At 35.5% G+C, this 15,880-nt stretch overlaps 1 protein-coding gene across 1 annotated transcript in view; it reads right to left on the bottom strand.

The window, feature by feature from the left end:
• ZDHHC17 (zDHHC palmitoyltransferase 17) overlaps nt 1–15,880 on the bottom strand; it is a 64,651-nt gene continuing 48,771 nt past the window's right edge. Inside the window, exons 11-17 of the mRNA XM_085045368.1 lie at nt 13,169–13,293; nt 11,083–11,145; nt 9,848–9,941; nt 6,622–6,705; nt 6,070–6,227; nt 5,175–5,269; nt 1–3,143 (exon numbers count right to left, since the gene is read on the bottom strand). Coding sequence (XP_084901494.1) covers nt 3,005–3,143; nt 5,175–5,269; nt 6,070–6,227; nt 6,622–6,705; nt 9,848–9,941; nt 11,083–11,145; nt 13,169–13,293 — 758 coding nt within the window. The 3' untranslated portion in view covers nt 1–3,004. The remainder of the gene's footprint in view (nt 3,144–5,174; nt 5,270–6,069; nt 6,228–6,621; nt 6,706–9,847; nt 9,942–11,082; nt 11,146–13,168; nt 13,294–15,880) is intronic.

Below are 15,880 nucleotides of genomic sequence, written 5' to 3'. Positions count from 1 at the left end.
TAAGAGTCAATATTTATTTGATTAATAACTTACAAAATTTAACAGATTTAATTTATGTAAGGAGAGCTAGTTTATTAAACATTTTACAGATTTTTTTTTGTTCACAATGTAATACACATCAAGATCTCGACAGTATTAAAATAATACTTGGCACAGTTATAAATAAAGAATATACAAAAAATCCACAGCTTAAAATGTAGTGATGCTGTTTTACACATTAATCGAAAGAAAATCTGGTGGACATCAAATACAAAAACCTGCAAAGAAACAGCACATGTTTAGGGCCAAGACAAAATTCCTATTTATTCTACCTATGTCAGATTAAGTTGGTCTGATCTGCTGTTGGTCTGGATCAGCTTAAGTTTCAGAAGCAATGCAATTTTGGTTCAACAAGTGAATTTTACGTTTGATAACTTGACAGAAAAATGCTGCATAGTTGGCTCCCCCCTGCTTGCTTTATGATTTCACCTCAAACAACTCGGTGTTACTCAAGACAAGTTACATTTTGCACCGGAAACTTCATACATCCCAAATCCATATATGCATGTTAACTTTCACAACTATCTACTATTGCTCAGATTCTTCAGGTCTCAACAAAACTGTCACCAGAGAGCTACTGACATGTAAATAGTGCAGAACTTCCTACGTGCTACCAAGGATCACCTCTTCTTTTGCAAACATTTTTGACACAGAGTGCATGATGCAATTCATGGCAGTTAATGCTGCTGGGCAACTATGACCAAAACTTGTATCACGCACTGAACAGCTCTTCTGGTGGCTGGGTGATATTTAATAAAGTGTATTTAAGCTCCTCAAGTCAACTGACCCACAAAAGAAATGTGGGAAAAAAAAAAACCAGAACAAATATGCAGAACATAACTGGTGATTAAAACAAACCATAACGTAAAGCTTTCATGCTTTTTTTTCTCACTAGAAAAAATATTAATAACTGAAGTCAATTGTTTTCACAGAACTAGAGCATGTTTTTGTTAGGATTAGAAATTTTGTCTGACAACAGTAGCAAAAGCTTCTTGCCACCCCTATACCCAAACCTCTCCTGTTAAAAGTGTCCAAGACAACATTGATTTTTCCAGTTTTAAACATTCAAGGACTCTAATGCTGCACTTCTGTAAATCCTGATATCTGGTACTTGCAAATTAAGTGTGTGTCTTGAGATCAGTGAACAACTACAGAAAAAATGTTTACTTGCAAATACTGAACATCAACTATTTACAGTTTCACTGCTCCTCTTACTAAGGCAAGGGCCGGGAATACCACTAGATTGCTTTATTACCTGTAATCTGCGTATTACAGAAAACGCTAATTTTGCCAAGCATCAAACATGCAGTGAATTTGCAGGGCATAATGCCTATTAACAGCAATATTTAACATCACTAAAAGCTCATTAGATATCTTCCTACACTTTTTTGGTTGAATAAAATGAAAATGAGCAGCTTTAAATACACTAAACACACACTCACAGAGAGAAAACTATTTGATAAATTATTTATATACAGATACACATTCTTTACACTGGTCTCAGACATCTGCTTTCAGGTCCCTCCCCAAACTCCCCTCACAGGTTCCTCGAACCACTGGGTTGCTACAGCACTTAGAAGAGAACTAACCTGATTCTCAGTCTCTCTGTAAACAATAGTTAAGGAAGCAGTGAACAATTCATTATGAGTATATGAAAACACCATAACAAAAATCAGTGCATCACATTCAAGAAAAGCCGCTTTGGAATGCAATTTCAGATCATTCCTTACCTTCCAAACACATCTATAGCATGAGAACTTAAAAATAGAAATGAAGGGCAATTTCCACGTGCCAATACACCACCTTCTTCAGAACACTGCTTTGCATTTTTTTTGAGCGCACGTGTTGTTATGGGGATTCTTAATTTTTTTTTAAGTTTGGGTTTCATTATTTCACATCCAAATGAAAGAAGAATTTCAGGCAACTTTGGGTTCTTCTTCTGCAATTGCATTTAAAACTATCTTGTTTTTTTATAACTGAGACTTTTGCTTTCACATCTGTGGTACCCCCATGTAATTTCTCTTCCAACATGTCTCCAAATACACTACACTGTACTGTATGAGGACCAAACCTAATACTAAAACATTGCTAGTTTGTAAGTTGCTTATACAATTACTTCAAAGATAATTATTTTTTCCCCACTTTTTTTTTCCCTGAACATTATATACTGTAAACTAATTTTACAGGTGTATCATGCATTTAGGCAGGGCTTTAACTCTGACAGAAAAGCTTTCTTTAATGGCGCAGTTATTTATTTCAGACTACATTATTTCAGAACAGGGTTATTACAAGTATTTAGTTGTATCACTAACTGGTGGCAAAAAACAATTACCAAAAAATGTGGGCAACATATTTTTACTCAACATTACCTGACGTGCCCTACTGCTATAACTTAACATGTTACAGGGGATCCCCACCATAGGATGTTTATAACAGTACTGAAAAGCACATTTTTCAATGTACATCTTACTACAGAAAATCTGTATTAAAAAAATCACATTACAGGAACTACAACATAACGATCAGTGAATTCTGTATCATAAAATTTAGTTTTATATTCTAGATTCTTGTTTCAGTGGAATTATTGATATTGGGATACAAATTTTTCTGCTCAGCACAATGTAACTACTTATGTCAATACTTCAATAATCTCATGCTCCATTGTGAAAGACCTTAAAAAAAAACCCGATAGAAATACTGTGAATATGTTGTCATGAATAATTCTCATGTCAAGAACTGTTAAAATCCCTTTTTGATCTTCCTCCTCTTCCTTATCAGGTTTGGCAGTTTATTCTGTCCATTTTTACTTTTGTTAATAAAATTCTGATGAAGAGAAGGTACCTTTATGATTCATCATCAGCCCTACATATAGCATGCTACTCTTCAAGAGATGCGGAGTCGAGAGAGAGAGAGAAAATTTTTCAGGCACCACTCAGTATGATATGCTCACAGGATGAAGGTGGTGCTACACTAGCTGGTAGCCTGATCCTGAAGTTTGGTCATATTCTATTGTATACTGCCTTGTCCAGTCCACAATAACGGGCCGAAAAAGACCACAGCATCTGAATTCAAAGAAGTCTATAATGTTCCTTATACATCCATGGCTAAAAACAAAAGAAAAGCACATGTTAGTCAGCAATACCATAGCTCATCTAACAAAGTACAACATCTTTTGCCTACCTATGAATTTGATTCTTCCCCCTTTAAGCTTCTAACTTGAGAAAACCAACTCAGTTCAGAATTATTCTAATATTTGATAAGCAAGTTGATGAGCAAATACTGAAATAAGAAGTAGTCACCACACTGGTGAATGTTTGGTCCTTGGACATAACCAAGACACCAACTTTCCTCCACTGTCTACCAAAACTGTATGGAGAAATATAACATGTTACTAGCAGTCCATCACCATGTAGCACAGCATGGTAATTCAGATCCTGTTCTCAGAGGACAGATGCCTTGTACACATGGATGCAGGACAAAACAGCGTGAGGTGAATGTCTTCCTAGAATTACTTCTATCTTTACTGATATCTTTTTCTGCATACATACTGGTTCACCAGCTGCAGGTCTAGGATCAACCAGGTGCCTTGATAACACAAAATTAAGAAAGCACTACCTGAATTAAATGAACTATTCAAGCACTTTCTCTGGCTGAATTAATTAACTGTCAAATATTTAAGAAACCTACATAAAAACTCCAGCATGCTGGGGGGTTTTAACTTAATTACACATGGGCTGAATAGATCACGTTTTCTGGAAGAGAAGCTCATGTTATGATATATGTGAGAACAGGTCTAAACAAAAATGAGATGACAACTATTTGATGTCAATGCTTCATGTGACAGGTGATGCTAAGTCAGTTACTTTAGACATCTGGTGTTATTTTCAGGAGTCATTTTTATAATAGCAGCTATTTCAGCGAAAATGGTTTGTGAATGTGACAGTAATTTGAGATCAAACCATCAGTTTTTTCCTACCCTCTCCACCACCCTGTGTTTTTCAGGCAAAGTAATTATCTGATTTTGTTGTAACTCTAATCTGTAGGAACATTGCAGCTATACAGAGATGCTTGTCTGCTTCTCACTGCAAGTTCCCTATAGAGACATACTAAAAAAAAGAAAAATTACACGAATTTCTAGCACAGAAATCTATGTGTTACATAACAGAATCACAGAATGGGTAAGGTTGAAAGGAACCACAGTGGGTCACTTGGTTCAAACAGGGTCATCCTAGAGCACACTGCACAGGATTGTGTGAATCCATGCTGACTGCTCCCGATCACAATTCCCATCTCCTATCTCATTTTCCCTGGATGACACCCGAAAGAGCAGCATCTCCCAAGGAAACACAGCATATCCAGAGGCATGCTTTTGTCTTTTCCCAGCTCCTTTTGCAACATGCTCTCAATCCACCAAAATACCAGCCTCATGCCTTCATTTATGTCCTGTTTTGGCTCCACAAGCTGCTCCATGCCCCTATATTCCCACCCTAGTGCTATTTCATCCCTGTGCCCCCCTCTTTCATCTGGCACCCTCATCTTAACAGAAACCAGAATCCACACCTACCATTTACATACTGATGCCCAAAAGCCTGTGTCTCACCCATGCAACATCCACTTCAGTCCTGGGATATCTGCTCCCTTCCCCACAAATAGCTTTGCTCATGCTCTTCCTCGTGAACAGGAAGAAAGTGAAGCCTCTTTTCTCAAAGCAGAGAGACAGAGGAGCTACTACACAGAGCAAATTCAACAGCACATAAAGTATTACTCAGGAGACAGCGCCTGGTGTGGAAATGAATGTCTAGGTCAACATCAACATGCTGCAGTAACCAACTACCTCTGTCTTGACCATCTGCTTTATAAAGAGGATATTTATTTCCCCATAAACTCTACAGTGAAATACAATCACTGCTGGAAAGCATTCTTTTCTGTGTTTATGCACGCTACACAACAAAACATTTTTCACTTCCTTTAACTGGACAGAATGTGTCGCTGTGAAAATAGCTGACAAGATTCAGCACTCCAAGTAGGGAAAATACTCTAAAAGTATTTAGGTGTGTTCTGTTTCAACGAGCAGCATGATTCAAATGTATGCAAAGCTACACAAGTAAGAAATGTGTATATGCTTTAAAACTTACTTGAATGGGCTTTCAATAGATGTGGTTGTAACTTTAAAGTGCTTGTATCTTCTTGCATTCATTCTTTCATTTGTCGTGATACCCAAGCAAGATATCTTAAGACAGAAAGAATAAGTAATTTAGCTCACATAAAAATATGCAACCAAGTCCTGCATGAGACAGACTGAAAAAGGACCAAATTTACTGGTTTAAATTCCTTCTTTTGACAAAGGAGTTTTTGACTGGGGAAATTATCAGGGGCAAACATTAACCACAAGGTTTTGAAATTGATATATCTCATCAGTAACAAGTATTGTAAAAAAGGAGGACAAAAACTTACTGAAAACTTTTACCTATGCCTTAGAGGAAAATTTCTATTTCCAGGTAATCTTTCTGGAAAGATAGGTCTCATGGTTCATTAGTGACAAGTCATACTTCAAGGCTTTCAGTATGACTTTTCTTTCCTTAGAAAGGATAAAAAAAACTTGGCTTTGGTCAGATTAGAGTACAATAATGTGGCTTCAAATCACACTGAAGCAGAGTAAGAAACTGCATCCTCTTTGAAGCAACCACTCTCTGTTAAAGACATACAGCATTATTATAAGTGGGCCCCATAGCTCTTATCCTCTATTAGTCCTTATTGCTTTTCTCTGGTCTGTTTTACCTTTTTGTCATTCTGAGAATGGAAAGCAGGAGGCAGGTATTTCAACCTCTTACACAATAAAAAAAGCCATGTGAATGAGAACTGGATGATGCCTAAAACTGAGAGACAGCAGATGCTTGCCTCCTCCAGCAAGGCTGAGAGCCTGAACACTTGCTCTAGCACAATGAACATGAACATTTAAGTGACACAACTATTTGATATTCTTATGTCACTCCCAAGACACAGCATTATGAGTGAAGTGCTCTTCCATACCTGATACATCTGACACATGAGTAACACAGCCACCCACATGAAGTGAAACACACTGTTTAGAAACATCCAAAACATCCACGGAGAACAGGTAGCAATCTGTGTAACGTAGGTCCAAAATCCATCCTTTGTGTAACTTGTCTCACAGTGGAAACCCCAGTCTAGAGGAAAAAAAAGTGTCAAAAATATACAGAAGATTTAAGGTTTATTGTACAGCAACATATAATGCCCACATTAACATATTAGAATGTGTTAAATTAAATAAGAAAATGACAATGTGTCAGAAGAGCTTTACTTGCTCTTTTTTCCTTTCCAAACTCCTTGAATACATATGCACATACTTGGCTGTGATGAACAAAAACAGATCTAGGACAAGAAAAACATTATCTTCTAAATTACAATACCCAATATAGTCAAATATTAAGGTGCAGCTCAATTCCAGGATAAAAATATCCAAAACTCTGATAAGGCAAAAATCTATAAAAATCCATAAAAGGAGATAAAGTATTTTAAAGCAATTTATAAAAAAAGAAAAAAAAAATCACATTTACTCACAAGAGATACATCCATAGATCATCCAGCAGATCATAAAAAGCAGGAAGAACAGGTATCCCATAAAATAGCGATGGTTCCCTGCTCCTAAATTTGCACAACAGGGACCAAATTACTACACTTTCAGCAGAAAGACAACATGACACCAGAAAGTTTGTTTGCTTAGAAGTACTGCTTATTATTGTACACAGAAATATCTTCTATTATGTTACAACTGCAATTCAACAATTCATTTGTAACCTCTTTCCTGAACTAACAGAATTATTGATAGACAATATTTAGAGCAACATTGGTGACAGCTGTTGCAGAGCCTTCAACAGCCAGGAATTACACATCAATAAATATTTTTTAAAAGCCATTGAAAAATCATCAAACTGCAGAGTTCACTTTTTTAAAAGTAACAGAAATATGAACAAATACACAACCTTTCTTGACAATAAGCTAACTCACATCTCAGGTTTAGCTGCTTGATGAAGCTAGCAAAAATAAAATATCTAGTTAAACTTGTAAAACAAATACATGCAAAAGAACAGACAAGGCTTAAGAACTTGGCTATAATAATGAATGGGATAAAACTACTCTGTTTTACACAGAATTCTAATGCAAGAAAATTCAGTTACTAAAAGACTGATCTATTTTTAACATTAGTGGAGCTAAAAATATGCCTCTTATGTGAGTACATCATAATTCTGAAGTATTCAGACTTCCTTCTGTTTGTAAAATATGTCCAGTGTTGCAACCTTCCAACAGCTCCAGGCTGTAAACTAAATCCACTGAGATGATAATGGGCTACAAAAAGATTTGGCTGTCATCATTTACCAGCACAGCATTTACTTCTTTATTATGTCAAATGTTTTCCCTGCTAAAACAAGAGCATCCTCTGGAGGCAGAAAATAATCAAGTGCTTTTAGCAAGTAAGCTGAAAGACTGCATAAATAAGAGATGAGGAAAAACACACATATAATACAAGCTAGACTAAACATAAGACATTTCCTTGAAAATCTAACTAGTTCCTGATAATACAAAATTATGTTGTAACATTGCCTTCAATCACCTAAGGGCATATGAGAAAGTGTTGGGAATGCCCCCAAGGTATCACCTTCATTTGCATTCTAAATTTCAGAACTGTTAAGTTGCACGAAAGACATTTTTAAAATAACACAGAAGTTAAACCGTGACCTAGAAGTCCATGTGAGAGGCATCTGATGGGATGCTTCTTTCAGCAACATCTTTACTGATACTAAACCAAATTCTACCTAACAGGAAATCAAAAACGTGGCTGTAGCATTTAAAACTATAAATGAAATAGGTCCAATCTTGATCACAGTTTTAAAAAAAAGGGCTGTGGAAAACGAAACCAGAGAAACTGTATTTTGAGTAATACTGGGCAAAACACACCACTATGCTCTACAGTTGCCTCCTGGACTGGCAGGAACAGAGTCATCCTCTGCAGTTAAAATAAACTAAAAAAACATAATGCTATTTTGATACTCCATTTAAAAGATAATCATTTCTAGGCACTTGCCTGCTGTATTTTAACTAAAATTTTGGGGAAAATAATTTGCCCCAGTTGCCAATCCATTTATTTTTTTCAAATAGTCTCCACTTTTTGTCAACCTCTTCAAAATGGTAAAAATATCCCAAGTCTCTTTATGTGCCAAGTTTTATCCCCAAAGGATTTAGAGTGTCTGCAAACACTCTTACAAGATTTCTCAGTCCTATCTTTAGCAACATTCTTATCCTTCTAACACATTCCACAAAGATCCAAATTCCACCTTTCCACAAAGGCATGATTCATGTTTCCCTTTTTGGCAAACATACCACAAATGCTGTTTTAAGAATGGACTCAGTTTTGCAATCCCATGCTTAGAGTGACCACGTACCAATCTGAGAGAAAGAGAAGCCATATAAGGCTGTTCAGCCCATCACTCTCTCCAGTTCAGCTCCAGCTCCCATATTCTGATTACTAATGCTTTTTTTCCAGCATGCTTTCAAGTGCCCTAATGTTTACTTTTACCTCCAGTTACACCCCTCTGTACAGCGCCACTAAAAGATGGATTCTACTTTTCCATCATCACTGTTACTTAAAAACCATTTCCTCCACCTAACCTAATCCCATCACTCACATACTCTCTCATTACACACAAACTAAGGTCCTTCCCCCCAATTTGATTTTTATTTTTTTCCAGTTACTGATTAAAATACTGGATCTTTCTGTCCCACTGACATGTACTTCTCAGTACTCTTGCAAAACCTGAGCCCATGCTCCCCTGCCTGTTTGAATTAAAACTTACTTAGTTCTTCATTGTAAAACATCTAAAATATAAACCAAAAATATCTTAGATAATAACATCGGTAGGAAACATCAAATAGAAGGGAGTGATATAAGTTGATCTCAATCAGACTTTAGAGATGTTCTGTTACAATTTAAATGCCCGGATTGACTATTTTACTCTTGATTTTCAGATTAAACTACTCCGATTATTCATTATTAAACCTATTGGAAAGGACTACAGGGACCATTTACGGGCTGTCAGCTGTCAGTGAACCCAGATCCTAATTCCTCCCTGAGATTAAAGCTACCCCTGCTTATGTCCTAAAAAATTTAACAAGTGAAGCAAGCTGCACTCATTTCCTAGCTGAGAGGTTTTCAGTGCTCCCTGCTAATAATGGTTTTCAAATAAGTTTCTCAAAAAGTATGACTGGGAATAGCAACATTTAGAGACTTTATTTCTGTTCTATATCCATTCCTTTCATAATCACTGGGGAGAATAAAAGGCAACCTGGATGGTCAAAAAGAGGTGAATATCTCAATAGGAAATAATTCTGTATCTAAGTGCTATAATTGTAACATTTTTAAATACGTATACTTTACTATCAAATTACTGAATATTATTGGTCAAAATGAAAATTTTCACCTTATGTAATGGATAATAATCAGTTGTGGAATTGGCACATGCTTTTTCAGTAGTTAAGCTTTGCATCTTTTCATTACTAGGGTTTATGTTAACAAAAATACATATGTAGCAAACTGAATTAGAACCATTTTGAGGATGGGTGTATAATAGACTATACAAATGAGAATAATGCAGAGAACCACATGTAGAAGAAGAATTAAGCTTGAAAAAGGAAAATTAATATTTAAAAGCTTTTCTCGAGAAGCCAAGTCAATTCCACCATGAGATGAGAACAGACAAACCCTTGCAGAGCATTTCAGCGAATTACTCACCTACACAATTTCCCACCCACGGGCAGTGGTGATCGAACTTCGCTATACATCGATTGCAAACACCACAGTGTTTGGACCTCACTGGCTTCCGTATCTGTAACGGATCATAAACATTGGTGCAGAAAAGCAAGTTACCCTGACATATTTTAAATTAAAAAAAAACCAAAACCAAAACCCTCAATTGAAATGTAAATTGACTGTGCAACTGTTAATTTCTTAGACAACGTTAAACTTGATGCTAATTCTTAAAGCAATCTTAGCTATTAAGCTTAATCCATACACTGTTTAACAAAAACACCCTTACAACAGCCTTGAAATTATTTTCATGCTACCTTTGTTATACAAAGAATTATTTTTCATACAAAGTTCTTCTATCACATCAAGCTATTCAGCTTTGTACAGCAATCAGCTTAATTTCAGCTTTTAAGCCATGAAAATATGGAATGAGCTTGAGTTCCATGAATCTGTATCATTCATAACTAAGCTCTAACATAAACTTTTCACATTATTTTCTAAAGACAGAAACACAACTCAACAAGCAGAACTTTAGCAGAATGCTTAATTACTCTCAACAATTTTTCTTGAAAGATTGTCTTGAAAGAACTGGTCTGAGATACATGTGTATATATACACACTTAATTCATAGGTGCCACATCTGTATATAATTTGCCAGCTTCAAATTTGGTGATACTAACATCATTTATATTCCACATATTTCAGAGTTTTGCAGTGTAACACTGATAATCTTGAGAATTTTGTATTTGCTAGTTAACTTCCAAAGAAAAAGCACGTTATATTTGCTTTACAAAAATGAAGATTTTTTTTTCCCCTCCTGACTATTGCTAAATAGAGAAATAAACTAGATTTTTGAAAAAAAAAATTTACTAGAAGCACAACGTAATTTTACTGTGGGTTACAGAGGTAGTGGAATGCCACCTGTGATTTTCATAACTTGTTAGGTGTATAACCAACCAGCTTGGCAGACATACTGCGTATTTGGATTTTGACACTGGCAAGTTATTTCCAGAGTGATAATTTCTTTCCTCTCACTGTTCCAGTTTTTTGTGTACAGACATATTATTTATTGAAAACACTGCTTAAATATTACAAATAAATTCTGCCTTCGAAACTGCATTATTAAGGTCAAGTATGTGTTCATTACAGGAACAGTAATTTTGGCTTAGCATTAAAGAAAAAAAATAGTAACTGGTAAAATTTATTTAAAAATACATTACCAAACAGGTACTGCAGAATATACTGAGGTCCAGACTTCCTGTCTCTGCAAGTTCTACTATTGTCTGCAGGAAAAATAAAAATTAGAATTTAGTATCTAAACAAATGGTGACAAGCACTTTCACACCCATGGCTGCAAGCTCCTTATTTCAGGTACTTTCTACACACAGGAACAAATTAAATTCAGATGAAACTGATTTCGAATCTACTTTATTGAACCAACAGGCACACTTACTTCTAAATTCATTCTAGGTTATACTTACTTCTAGTCACCTACTGTGATTTCAGTGCTGCTGGTGTGACTTTTGATACCTTGGACAATTTCATACTATATACTGGACAATTTCATAAATAGTCCCTCTGATTACAGTGGGATTATAACACTACACTACAGACTAACAAAAGGATGCACAAAGGAATGTACATGGTGTGACACTCAACACTGTCCGTTCAGTATTGTCCATAAGCAAAATGCCAAATCTCAGGAGAACAGAACTGAACAAGAGCAGATGAATAGCTTTTAAATATAAGTCTCTTGCAGACCCAGGATCACTTAAGTCAGATCCACATCATTGGGTTTTGTAAACCTTTGTCTATTTTCTATGCTTTTGAACTACAGGAAAATTTTATTTGTTTATTCATTCACTTGTTTTAAGAGTGACTTGGGTTATTTTGTAACACAGAAGAAAGGAAATGATACTTTAGGAAAAAAAATCTGAAATTGTTGCTTACTACACATTTCCAAACATATTTAACTTGTTCATCTGAAATTAAAAGTATTTTCTTCCTTAGTTATTTCAAAGGTAAAGGCTAACTCAGCATTAAATACTTGAAGACAAATTATGAAAATGTTAGAAGTGCTACACTGCATGAAGGTAAGACACGTGTCCTACAGTGGTTCACATCCCTGGTAACAGAACGTTTTACCATGTGGTTAGCTGCAGTGTAAAAAAATCCAAAACACAGCCATAAGTATCTGCCTCAAGAAGTTGCATTTTGCAATTCATAGCCATTTCAACAAGGCTTTTGTAACCACACTTGCCTACTTAAGCAAGTAGATCAAATGAACTGTGTATGCGTGCAGTGTGCTCAATCCAAACCAAAGTGCCATTGTTGACTATTCTACTTAATTTAGTCCAGTTGAAGGAGGAGAATTTAGTTTGGAATTTACTTTGGCCAACTAGCAATAACAGAAATGGAATTTTCAGAGTAATTCCAAATCTGCACATTGACTAAGAACTCAGCTATAACCTAGTGCAGAATACAGGAAACTTTTAATCTACACCATCCTTTTAATAGCTATAATATTTTTATTCCTACAAAAGGACATAACACCAAGTGGTCTAATGTTGATCCATGCAAATCTTTTCACAAATAACCATGAAGTAGAAGCACAGAGCTCATTTTAGGTGGGATGCTGGCTTCTAGGAAAATTAAATAAAACAAAACAAGAAAAATGCTTCTGCTGCTTGTATAATTTTGGCATATTCAATGCTCAGTTTGGCTGCTGAGAACAATGCACCCAATTTTAAAAATAAAAATCTGAAATGCCAATAATGATATAATGTCTTGGGTATCATTAGATCACCTGTACTTTCTCTAACATTTATGACAAAATAAAAGCCCACCCCAAACTGCCAGGGGTTTTGGCTGTTTTAGCCTCAAAATGTGTGTCAGTCTAATACTTTTAGATACAAAGGTACAGAAAATTAGAGGTGATTAGAAGTCCGGAAAGCTTTTTAAAAATTAACTAACACTTTTCCCATAATGGGCTATTTGTTTCAGTAAGGCAAAAGTCTGAAAGTACTTCTATTTTCATTTAACTGCTTTTCAAACCTTTTTAATTGAAAATTTAAGTTACAATTCTGTTTTGCTACTCAAAATGACCAATATGCAACTTTGCACCAGTAAGACCTGAAATGCATTCCACATGTTAAAAAAAAAAAAGAAATCTGGAAGACTTTTCAACATTTTAAACCTTTTTAATCCAACTTATTGAAATTTAATGTACTGAAGAGCAAATGAACTACTCTGATCAGCTGGTGGAAGGCTGCTGAAGAACAAGTTCAATGTATCTCTTGGCTTTACCTTTTTCTTTTGTTCTTCTGTGGCTTTGATGATTCCTGGATCAGATTTCCAGGATTTTCCAAAGTTGTAGAAAAGTGCAACACTATTAGCAAGGAACGGAAGATGTATAAAGAAAAAATTGAGATGTGTTTACAGTCAAGGAATCTCAAGTATAAAACTGAATCTCCTCTTGAACATTCTCACTGATAATTCTGAAATAAAACTAATTAAATTTAAATTTTACTAATGCCATTGAGGCAGTGTCTTTTAAATTAACAAAATTCTGCACTGCTGTAAGAACTAGCTTGGTACTCAGCATTTTTATTGCTCAACCTTCAAAACTTACTTTTAAGAATGGTGTGTTCCATAAAGTATTTCTAAAACATTTACCCTTCCAAAGAATGAATAATGATAGCCCAGTTTTTGCAACTGTTTTCCCTTTTAATTAAATTAAATCCCATGAAATTTATCTTCTTAATAACTATTTCCTGTTTTCTGAATAAACACTTTGGAGCTCTATTTATAAGACAGACATTTGACTGCCTATGTCTTCAGTGGCCTGACATTCCTGTGATATCACAGGACAGGCTGTTTCTAGCCATAGAAGGAATTGTGCTGCAATGGCCACTGTTGCATGGCAATCATGTCCCAACACCACTTATCTCCAAGAAAGGCATGTCTGAAACCTGGTCCTGTAATAGGGTATTACCCATATTTTGCTTCAATGAAAGCTATTTTAAACATACTAATATGTCCAATACTTAAAAAACCACTGGATTTATTATTCTCTGGAAGTGTTTATAAAATCACTTACCATAAAGACAGAAAATAACCATTTGTGTTAAAATACATTTCCGGCATTCAATGTCTTCCCACGTAACATGCCTAGTCTTACAGCACTTGACATTTCTTCAGAGAACTAAAACATTTTTAGCAGTGACATAGAAAAACCAAATACTTCAGATATTTCTCTTCCACAAAAGGAAAACTGTTTATTCTCATAAAGCTACAAAAGACCTCATAAACCTGAAGAAAGACACCTGCTGTCAGCTGCCAGTCATGACTGCAAGGAGATGCCCTACTTGACAAATCAATCAGTGGTGGCAGACGCCTCTACAGCATTATCCAAACAAAAAGGACAACTATCACTCAGGCACAAATCACTACACACCCAAATTACACCATGTTTTGAGAAACTTGGGTACATACAGATCTAACTTGTGGTGCAAAAAAAGCAAACAAGTAGAAGTAGGCCTCTTTTTGATTTCTGAAATGCTAACAAAGTCTCATTGTTTATGTGAAGTGTACCCCAAATAATTTTTGTTTTCTTCCTGTAGGGGCAAAGAATTGGCTGTGAATTTTTAATAAAAAAATACTGGCAAGTCAAATTAAAATTTTAATAATGTACATTGTATACTAGAATGTTAGTATTAGCTCCCTAAAGGCAATTAATCTTTCCAGTAATAAGATGTTTCCTGCAAGGTGGAAAAAACATCAGCTATACTACAATCTAAACACTCATTCTATTTTATACATCAGAGATGAAAAGCTCTGACTTCAAAATTACACAATCTAACATCTTCCTATTTTTTTTCCTAAAGCTACCTGCTGCTAAGAATAAGTTGGTGCAACTGAACTGCTTAGCTAGAGAAGATTACACTTTCTTTAGAATACTAAACAATCACTGGGGTTTTTACAACGGTGAAAACTGTTTTTTCATTAAAAGTACCTTAATCAGACAACTGTTACAAACGATAAAGGTACCACTGAAACCAATTTTACAACCCATTTCTAATTACTATATGTCATGTTTAGACTTTTAAAGAAGATATGGGAAAAGACAAAGAGGGTTTTCATAACCTTAATGCTTTGGAATTGTTTTTTTACAAACTAAAATTTGGATAACCTGTAAAAAAGAAGCTGCCCATTTTCTCAACTTATTCTTCCCCCATCTGACTTCCTAAAATACAGAGACAACACAAGTGATGTCCCACAGAGCCTGTTTTGCCTGTCCTTTTATCATGGTGGCATCAGATGAGTGCAATGCTGACAATGTAAATGGTGGCAGATAAGGTACTTCTGTTCTGCAGTTGGGAGACTACATGAGAATTTAAGTTTTCTTCTCCAGGGTATTTCCAGCATGTGATGTATATACACAATTTCAGCTGTCGGATTTATCTTACCCACTTTAAATCACTCAGTATGCCTTCACAGACATCAGAAAGGAAAAATGGCCATGTCCAATCTATCTTCAGTATAAAGATATTTAAATAAGGTAAGGAAAGCACAGCCTTACAAGTGGCTATTTTTTGTCACTGGCTATGAAGAGTGTTTAAACTTCAATACAGATGTCCACACTAGGGGTATCTAAAATCACGCTGAACTCCCCTCTCAAGTTTACTTCCAAAGAGATGTTACCAACTTGCATCACAAACATCTCTCAAAACTCTTCACATGTAAGAAACCCTTGTAAGTTTGCAACAGCTTCAAAGTAGGGAACTGGTTCTCTAAAACAAGTGCCTTGTTTTATGTTGACATCCTCATTTACAGCTACACAAAGAAAAAGTACATTACCATATTATTCAGGGCTACAAAATGCATAATATACCAGCTATTCACATCTCCTGCCTTGCCACCAATTTGCTCGCTTTTATGCAGCTTCCCCAGTTATCATTGAGAGACAAAGCAGAAACACCCATGAAACACTTCCTACTTTTAGTCCTGATCAATATC

The sequence above is a fragment of the Lichenostomus cassidix genome, chromosome 1Aa (genome assembly GCF_008360975.1).
Source record: "Lichenostomus cassidix isolate B80296 chromosome 1Aa, HeHo_3.0, whole genome shotgun sequence".
Taxonomy (NCBI): Eukaryota; Metazoa; Chordata; class Aves; order Passeriformes; family Meliphagidae; genus Lichenostomus; species Lichenostomus cassidix.
Note: the sequence above shows the minus strand (reverse complement) of the source record. Positions and strands in the feature narration are given on the sequence as shown.